This window comes from Phodopus roborovskii, unplaced genomic scaffold (assembly GCF_943737965.1).
Source record: "Phodopus roborovskii unplaced genomic scaffold, PHOROB, whole genome shotgun sequence".
Lineage (NCBI taxonomy): Eukaryota > Metazoa > Chordata > Mammalia > Rodentia > Cricetidae > Phodopus > Phodopus roborovskii.
Window position 1 is genome coordinate 879,287 of NW_026126588.1, and position 9,430 is coordinate 888,716.

General features: G+C 46.5%; 1 protein-coding gene across 1 annotated transcript; it reads right to left on the reverse strand.

Moving 5' to 3' along the window:
- Positions 1-3,617: 3,617 nt before the first annotated feature.
- On the reverse strand, positions 3,618-9,267 carry Oard1 (O-acyl-ADP-ribose deacylase 1). Its single transcript, XM_051204455.1, has 5 exons — positions 9,104-9,267; positions 8,602-8,746; positions 6,759-6,817; positions 5,752-5,864; positions 3,618-4,224 (listed from the first exon to the last, which is right to left on the reverse strand). The coding sequence occupies exons 1-5, from the start codon at positions 9,140-9,142 to the stop codon at positions 4,122-4,124; spliced, it is 459 nt and encodes a 152-aa protein (XP_051060412.1). The 5' UTR covers positions 9,143-9,267; the 3' UTR covers positions 3,618-4,121.
- Positions 9,268-9,430: the final 163 nt, after the last annotated feature.

Genomic DNA, 9,430 nt, shown 5'->3' on the forward strand with positions numbered 1-9,430 from the left:
TGGGAATTCAGGTGTCGGGCGTGGCAGCAGGAGCCTAACCCTGACTGGGCTATCTGCCAGCCCCTCTGAAAACTTTTGTGTTTTGTTTTTCGAGACAGGGTTTCTCTGTGGTTTTAGAGGCTGTCCTGGAACTAGCTCTTGTAGACCAGGCTGGTCTCCTCACAGAGATCCGCCTGACACTGTCTCCCGAGTGCTGGGATTAAAGGCTTGTGCCACCACCACCCGGCTTCCCTCTGAAAACTTTTACAGGCCACTTTCACCAGCTACCACACTAGCAAGTCTTCAGGGATTTTTCTTTTCTTTAAAATTATGAATTTCACAAAGTGTTTTAATCTGGGATCACTAAGCATTTTAACTGATACTTTGCAAGTATGAAGGCAAAGTACATGTCTAAGTCAGCGTATTTTAAAATACTCTGGGCGAGATGGCTCACCGAGTAAAGGTGCTTGGCGCCAATCCTGAAGACATGCGTTTGATCCATGGGACCCACATAGTGGAGAGAACTGACTCCCAAATGTTATTCTTCACCCTGCAAACATGTACACACCCCCCTCATACACATAAATTAATGTAAATATTACTCCTGCTTGTGTATACAGATAGCCCATTCACACACTTCCCTGGACTTATCTGTGAGTCTTCCAAGTTCCCAAGGGAAGGTCAAATGTAACAAAAAAAGCTATTGTAGAGTCCAAATGACCCAAAAGAAGAGCCCTTCTTAAAGTTCACTAAAAAGCATCCATTTAATAAATGTCTCTTATTCGTCTTCTGCTTTTAAGACTGGCAAACCAGCCGGGCGTTGGTGGTGTACACCTTTAATCCCAGCACTCGGGAGGTAGAGGCAGGTGGATCTCTGTGAGTAGATCTCTGTAGGCCAGCCTGGTCTACAGAGCTAATTCCAGGATAGGCTCCAAAGAAACCCTGTCTTTAAAAAAAAAAAAAAAACAAAAACACAACAACAACAAAAGACAGACCAGCGCATGGGAGGCAGAGGTAACAACGTTCTGAGTTTGAGACTAGCCTGATCCTAGTGTAGGTTCCAGACCAGACAAAGCTATGCAGCCAAGCACATCTCCTCCAGGACTGTGGTACCCACACCAAAGCAATGAAGGAAACAATCCTAACTCTAGCTCAGCCAGGAACCACGGGAGGCCTGGAGGAAACAGCCAGGGTCTCTTTAGAGAAAGTACAAAGTCTTAGTTAGCTTAGAGGGCTGGGTGCTGGGGGTCAGCAAGGCTCTCGGTAACATGCTTTGTTTTCTATGAAGGTCCTGCCCGCTGCCAGCAGAGAAGCAGTGACATGATGGCATCCAGGACATGCCTGTCTTCCCAATTATACCTGGAGCTGAACATTTGACACCAACCAATTGTACTGGACAAAGCCCTCCCTCAGACAACTCGAAGCACACCTCAGGCTGCCATTCATTCAACCATGCCTTCTGTAATGTGGCTATTGGGGGAAAAGAAAATGAAGGCAAGGAAAGAATGGTATGTGGGTACCAGGCACCTGGGGTAGAGTATTACTACCTCCCTAGGGTTGCTGCCTGAGACAAAGACCCGAAGATTCAAGGCACAGACCTTTGAAATCCATCCAGAAAAGTGTTTTGAGTTGGGCTAGGTTGTTGTTTTTCTAAGGCAAAATAGCATCATAAATAAAGGAAATCGTGTGGCTTTTGTGGCCTGTTCTTTTAAGAAAGTTGGGCGATGGAAAGTTCCCACGGACAGTAAGTGGATACTGGGCACAGGGATATTTTAGGCTAAGAACCAAGCCATGGCGCTAGCAAGAGAAAGCCAGGTCTTGACAAGGAAGAACCAACTCTCCAAGGCTGACTTCTCACCATTGGCCCTGACTTTATTTTCTCCCGAGGGCTGGGTAGATGGCAGTGACTGAATGTGTAAGGCTGTTACTGCAAGCGTAGCACACAATAAAAGGTGGAAGAGAATCCCTAGAAGTGTGCTAGCCAGGCTGTTATACTCAGTGGCAACCAGGAGACACGGATTCAAACAAGGTGGAAGATGAGAAATGAAGAAAGCCATGATTGGTCCGCTCACCTCCATGTGCATGCCATGAGCCACACATGTATTTCTTCCTGGAGGAGGAGGTTTGGTTTCCAGGAGAGTACTTGCCTGGCATGTGCAAGGCCCTCATTCCATCCCAAGCACTACTGAAAATTCTCCTGGGATTATTTGTAAACGGTAGCTTTTCCTTTGGTTTGAAGATAATATGGTGGGGTCACAAGGCTCATGGAGTTTTATGAAATATCCACACCTTGGTGGCCAAGCAAAAAGCAATTTCCTCCTCACTAGGGAGGGTCTAAGGTAGCCAGTCGATGTTCGGACACACTGTCAGATCCTAAAAAGTAGCACTTGGAAACCATGACAGGATGGTGGCCAAGAGTCCCAAAGGGTGTGTGGGATGCTCTGCAGGAACGAAGTTACACTCACATGCCTGGGTGACAGCCAGACTCCACCTGGGTTTCCAAGAAGGTTGTGTTCATTCTGTTATCGGGCCATGTCTCCTTCCCTTAGGCTTCATGTGTAATGAATCACCGGAATTTGACCCCAAGGCACTTAAACACATCCCCACCAAGGCCCAGGATGTCACCAACAGTCAATCAGGCTCCCTGACAAAAATTAACTATTAACTAAAATCCCCCTAAAAGCAAAGGAAGCCTAGAGAGCTAATGATTTGACCGAGCATTAAGATGTTTCCAGAGGGACTGGAGGTATACTTTGGTAGAGGATCGAACATGAAAGGCTACAGATCGAATCCCCAGTAGAGAAAGAAACAAGGTAAGCTTCTGCCCATCACCTGATCTCATCTACTTCATGAACTTTCTCCCTACAGTTTTAAAGACATGAGAGGTTTCCAATAAAAGCTTTGGTCTAGGTTTGTAATGATCTCCCCCCTCCCCCAGCACCATGTAGAACTTGTCTGTTCCCAGATACAAAAGTGAAACCTGTTCTGAAACTCCTGCCTGCTATCAGGCTGCAGTGTGATAAGAACACGCGGCTAAAGTACCAAGACTGTGTCACCAGTGTTCCCACGAGCCTTCTGTAAAACTTACTTCTTTTTTTTTTTTCACACTGGAAAAATCACCCATCCTTGAGCAAGCAACATTCACACTAGGGGAAAACTGCCTGTGTCTGGCTGGGCAACCTTTCGGTATGACCACAGTAGGTGGGAGGGTTCCTAGTTTCCCCAACAGTTCTAATAACAGAATACTGGCTACATGCATAGCTTTGTCCTCCCTACAGACAGACTGGTCCTTAGTTTCAGAAGAGGAACCAATAATCACTGAAGTGCTCTTGAGATCCAGTTAGTTGCACATTACCGTCTTCTATGGAGGTAGGCACATGGACCTGGAAGCCTGCTTGCCCCCGAGTCTTTAGAATTATTTCACTGGCCTCCTGATGAAATACAGACATGGCCAATCATGTCAACTCGCAGCAGACAGCAAACAGCTCCCATTAACACTCTAGCCCAGCCTTCTAACCAGGGGTACACAACCCTTGTCCACACTTACCTCTTACCTTGTTGCTCTTCCCATAGAATCCTGGCTTTTCAAAACTGCCACAAGTTTAGCCTGTTCCCAAGATCCAGAACATAGATGTATATTCAGTGAACCCAAGAGAAAGGTTTATTATTCCACTCCTGTCCCCACAAACTCCTTGATGACAGTGCAGACCTACATGTGTAACTGCAACAAAATAACTATAACCCTTTCCTAAGATGATTTTGATGACATCAGACTAGCACCAAGTACACAAACACAAAAGATGCCAAAGAATCTCAATAGTTTACCTCTCCCACAAGTTCTCTTTAAAAACAAGAGAATTAGAATCAATGCTGCCACCTAGTGGCCAGCCAGATAAATCCAGTAGCAGAGAAGCTAAAGAGGCACAGTGGTTAGTAAGCGGTTTCCTGGCCCGGTGACATCTTCCTACCACACTGGGTGCAATGCCTTCAGTCTTGGGATACAGAAGCCTCCAGCTGGCCTGCAACACAGATCCCCCCCCATACACTGTTCTCCGCCCATTTTAAGGTCCTCAGTTGCTTAGTCCTATAGCCAAGTAGAGATGACACAAAAGGCCAAGAGCTCATCCACAATCTTCTTCTGTTCAGAGTGTATACACAGTAATTTTGATGTCTGTTGCCTCAAACACCTCTTCAATAATGGCAGACACATTTTCCCACTGCAGGCGGTCCAGACCACATCCAATCCTGAAAACAGAAGAAAACATCTCATCTTTCCCTGGCTTTTTGGTGAAGACCAACTGTGAAAAAACAAACCCCTTGTGCTGGTTATGATAGAAGTATTTAGGAGACTGTGCCTCCTCCCTCGTCCTCTGGACTCTATCCAAAGCACATTTCTCTGGGCTCATACCTACAGGCAGCCACAATGAAGAATCTATAGTTGAGTGAAGTCTCTGGGGACAGTTCTTAAGTGGCTGTCATAACTCCACTTTCCAAATATTTATTACTCTTTAATATCATTTCATTTATTTCACATAATCTAATATTATCTCTATTATTTCATTCTGACACGAGGCACTAGCCTAGTTACCCTCTTTTGATAAAGACCAATTTCAGTAGATGGGGCAATGTACCTGCATTTAAAACACACAATAATGGAGTGTTAAGGAGGATGCAAGGGAATGGGAAACCTTTGCAAAAGGAAGGAAAAAATGGAATGCCCAGAGATGCTGGCTGTGGCCAAAGTGAGGTCTTTGCAGCCTACTGGTCAACCTGTAAAGCTCCACCACCTGACTCTTTTCTTTTAATATGACACTGTACTGAGTCTCAACAGCCCTAGGGACAAAGGGCCCTAGGGACAAAGGGGAAGCTTTAAACTGCCAATTTCACCCGAAAGCAAGACAATCAACCTCCTCAAGAATAGATACCAAAAAAAAAAAAAAAAAAACTTTCTGACACATGAGTACATGAGTATATTAAACAAAAAAAAAAAAAAAAAAAACAAACAAACAAAAAAAAAAGATGATGGGCTAGAATGGCTCATTAGTTAAGAGCACTGGCTACTCTTCCAAAGGACCTAGGTTTCAATTCCCAGCATCCACATGGCAGCTCACAGCTGTCTGTAACTCCAGTTCCAGGGGACCTGACACCCTCACACAGACATGCATGCAGGTAAAACACCAATGCACACTAGAAAAAAAAAAGGTCCTGGGGTCACACACAAAGTCACTTGAGCTCGGCCAGCATTGACTGAAGGTACTAGGGTATTACAAAGAGGAGGGGTATGGACCAGTTCCCGAGGAAGCAAAGGGTCACTCAACACCCAATGTCATTGACGTCCTCAAAGGGACATGAGGGCCAGGTTCTGACGGCTGTCTATTGGAAGAACAAGCATGCGTGCAGCAGAAAAGGCAGAGGTCACTGACACCTTTCCGGGCGGAAGTAGCCTTAAAGGAGCTGCAGCTGCTCAGTCTCTGCGCTGCAATCCCGCCGCTTCAGCAGCAGGGGCCAGCACTTCAACACAACTCTAGAACTCAACAGATGCGCGTCGCAACACCAATGAGTCCGGGCGAGGCAGGCGTGTGCCTCCCACCACTTGCCCCGATTCTTGACCTCAAGCTAGGAAACAGCTATGCTATGGCCTCACAGCCACTTGGTAGGGAGCTCTGAAGAGCAGGGTATGTCCACCTTTACGTTTATCCTTTCAGCGTGGCCTGGAAGTCGGAGATTAAACCTCACCAATCAATCTTCGGTTAGGACCCCGGATCTCCTTGCCTGGGCATGGAGAGGTCAGTGACTCCATTCTTCAAACAATGGGACTTCATAGCCTCTAAGCTCTGCCGCAGGTTCTCATATGTTGGCTTGTGTGACGCCCGTTTCTTTGTAATCTGAACACAAAAAGAAAGGATTCAAACCCTCATTCGCCCCTCCTCCCAAAAAAGGAATTGGTGAGGGAGCTGACCGATTCCTCTACATCCTATGAAGATACTTTTTAAAACTAGATTAATTCACTGAATTTGTCTAGAGCAGACAATGTCCTGCAGTCACAGGAAAATCCACCAATGACTGAGAAACAGGCTCTGCCCTGTAACAAGGAAACCCACCGCACGGGAAAGCTGTGTCTAGTGCCATGCTTAAGCAAGGTGGTGAAATCTGTGCAGATAAGTGGCATTCTTGTGTCAAGGTGCCCATACTGCCTGAGCGGCCCCCAAGGTCTGTTCCCCACAAAGGAAGCAGTAAGAGGTAGTTCTTCTAACGGACACTCATTCCAGGCTTATAGGACAGCTCACAGGGTAGTGATCTCCCAACTCTGTTTGCTGACCAGAAAAGGTTTGCTATGGGTCCGGTTCTAAATCACCCCCAACTGGCTGTAAAGAAGCCACACCTCTTCTGGGGCCAAAGATGGCACGGAAGGTAAAGAATCCCACATTCCCACAGCAGCCAGGAGAGGGGCAGGACATTCTGTGGCTCTGCATGTAACAGGGAAGATTAGAGCCAAAAGGGTTCCTTTCACGTGACTATGAAAGGGCAGCGGGTCTCCCTAAGGCCTGCCACTCTTGGGCCACAGGCCTAGGGTGGACGGCACAGGAGTCTAACCATGGAGGAGTCTCACCATGGAGCTGTGGAGCAGCTTCGTATGCCACCTCAGTGCTCCAAGCAGCCTGCCCCTCTGGAGCTGAGTGCTGTCCAATTGAAAGCTGTTCAGCATCCTTTGCTGTCTAGGATTAAGTACTGACTGACAAAGGGAATCTATACGGTGTGAAGATTTCGCCCCATCTTACCAAGTAATATATATATCGTCCATCTCTCTTCAGAACGGCCACTTCTCCAGACTTCTTTTCTAAGAAGTTATTTAACAGTTAAAAAGGAAAAAGAAAACGGTAACATCCGTCGCCACACTAATGATAAGAAAGTTCTTAGACCTGGCTGTACCTAGCCCAGTTTCAAATGCACTGGCATCTGCCCACTCAAAAAACAGTGACGTTAACTGTCTTGGAACTGTCCCAGAATATGCCACTTCAAAATCTGTCAAACATGTCCATTCAACAAGATCTGTGTGTGTGTGTGTGTGTGTGTGTGTGTGTGTGCGTGCGCGCGCGCGCGTGCGTGCGCATGCATGCACAAGTACAGCCACAGACATCAGACCCCCCTTGAGCCAGACTTACAGGCAATTGTAAGATAGCAATGTGGAGGTTAAGAATAAAGTTCAGGTCTTCTTCCAAAGCAATATATACTGTTAATCAGAGTCATCTCTCCAGCACCCCACCCCGCCTCACACCATATTATATATATATTTCAATCTCTCTCTCTCTGAGTCATGCCTCTCACTGAAACTGGAGCTCCCTGAGTCAGCTAGACTCACTGGCCAGTGAGCCCCAGAGATCCACCTACCTCCACCTCCCCAGGGAGGAGCAAATGAGTCTGTACTTAGCTTTACATACTAAAGCACAGGAATGAAACTCACATCCTCAGGCTTGTTCATCAAGCACTTTTCGAGACTGAACCATGTCCCCACCCCAACAATCAGTGACCTTTCACAGCACTGTATTAAGCATTATGAGGGACGTCCCCCCACCCCCACCTTGGGCTTCTCTGTGTAACAGCCCTGGCTGCCCTGGAACTTGCTTCGTAGACCAGGCTGGCCTCAAATTCACAGAGACCCACCTGCTCAACCATGAGAAACATTTCTTAAGGTCCGCAGTTACTATCTTTGGATAGAAGCAGAAGTAGCTGTTCTAAAGAGGGATGGGCCTGAGAAATTTCAGAGGCTCCAGATGTACTGTACTGCAGAGCTCTGATTTAAAGTCACTGGTAGCGGGGTGGAGAGGTCTGTAAAGAAGCGGTTTCCAAACTAGTCTCCACTGGTCTAAGTGCATAGCCCTGGTTGGCTTGGACTCCCCATGTAGACCAGGCTGGCCTGGAGCTCACAGTGATCCACCCCCTACTCTATATCCTGATCACTGAGATTAAAGGTGTCTGATAGCACTTCCAGCACAAGCCACTTTTTGAAGAATAAGTTGAGAAAGTAGTGGCTCATGCCTGTCAATGTCAGCATTCAGGAGCCTGAGGCAGGAGGACTGCTTGGAGTTCAAGACAAGCTTGGGTTACTCAGCAAGTGCCAGGCCAGCCTGGGCTACACAATAAGACTTTGCCTCAGGGAAAGGACAAACAGAATAATGGGGTGATATCTTTCTTACACAAATAAAGCCTGTCTGGGGGTTCAGAGAATGGAGCTTGCCACTAGCTAACTATAGAGATCTGGAGGTCTGGACAGATAGGAAGTGACCCGGGACCTGATGCTCATGCTAAATGGGCAAGCTCTGTGCTCAAAGACAGATAGTGTCAGCCTCTGGCCTATACACATGTATCTGCACACTATGACCTCTCTCTCTCTCTCTCTCTCACACACACACACACACACACACACACACACACACACACGGAAGATTGGAAACTTTGACAAGAACTCTGATTTGGTGTGGTAATGATCTAAACCAGACAGCGGTCATTCTTGTGAGAAAATTGAAATGAACTGAAAAGTTAAAAGCAGTTACAAATCTCTTTGAAGACCAAATCATGCTTCAGACAGAATGAAGCAGGCTAGGATCAACTGTCAAAACTCACGTTGATTCAACAGTTCCTGCACCCCTCCAAATTTCTTCTTGAAGAGAACAGCTATCCCAGCACCCATTCGGCAATCCTCACTGATACAGTGGGCTAAAGAGTCTGTTTTGGGACATGCGAAAAGATCTCCTTTCACATAAGTGATCTAAAATGTGCAAAGGGAAAGAAAAAGCCTGTTAAAAACAGAAAAAGATTACTCCTTTCAGATCTTCAAGAGAGCCCCCAACCTCTTCCCTGCCTCTCCATTGCCCTGAATTAAAGCCAAACCTTCCCGTCTTACAGAATTAACCACCATATATTTAAGTATCTGTAAAAGGAAAGTGATGAATGAGCTCTGCCTAGAATTGTATTAGCCTTTCCTAAGTAAACCAGCTAGAGAAAAACAAACGCGCTGGGGGAGGGGTGGCAATCCAATTATTGGTTTAATTAGAAAGTGTTTATGTTTTTGACCTCAATTATTCTGAATTTCACTTCACCGAGAAATTTGAGAGCTGTCACGTACTCGACTTCCTTCTGGATCTTCACTAACGCGGCTGGCCATGGTACTGAGTCGCTATTTCCAGAATTAAGAGTTTCTTCTGCTAATGAAAAGGAAAAGCAAGTGAAAACGCCCAGGCAGTCTGAACGTAGCATGTTCGGGCCACCCTGACAACCCACGCTTTCCCCACGTCCTCTACTTGTATCTCTGAATGTGAATTCACTCAGCCTTCAACAGGCAACACAAAACAGCCTTCCAGGAGCGGAAGCTAAGGCGGTCCCAAGACACGCCTCCTTACTTCACACAGTCTTCCTAGCAGGATAGATTGGAGGACAGTGTGGCGTTTTCCCA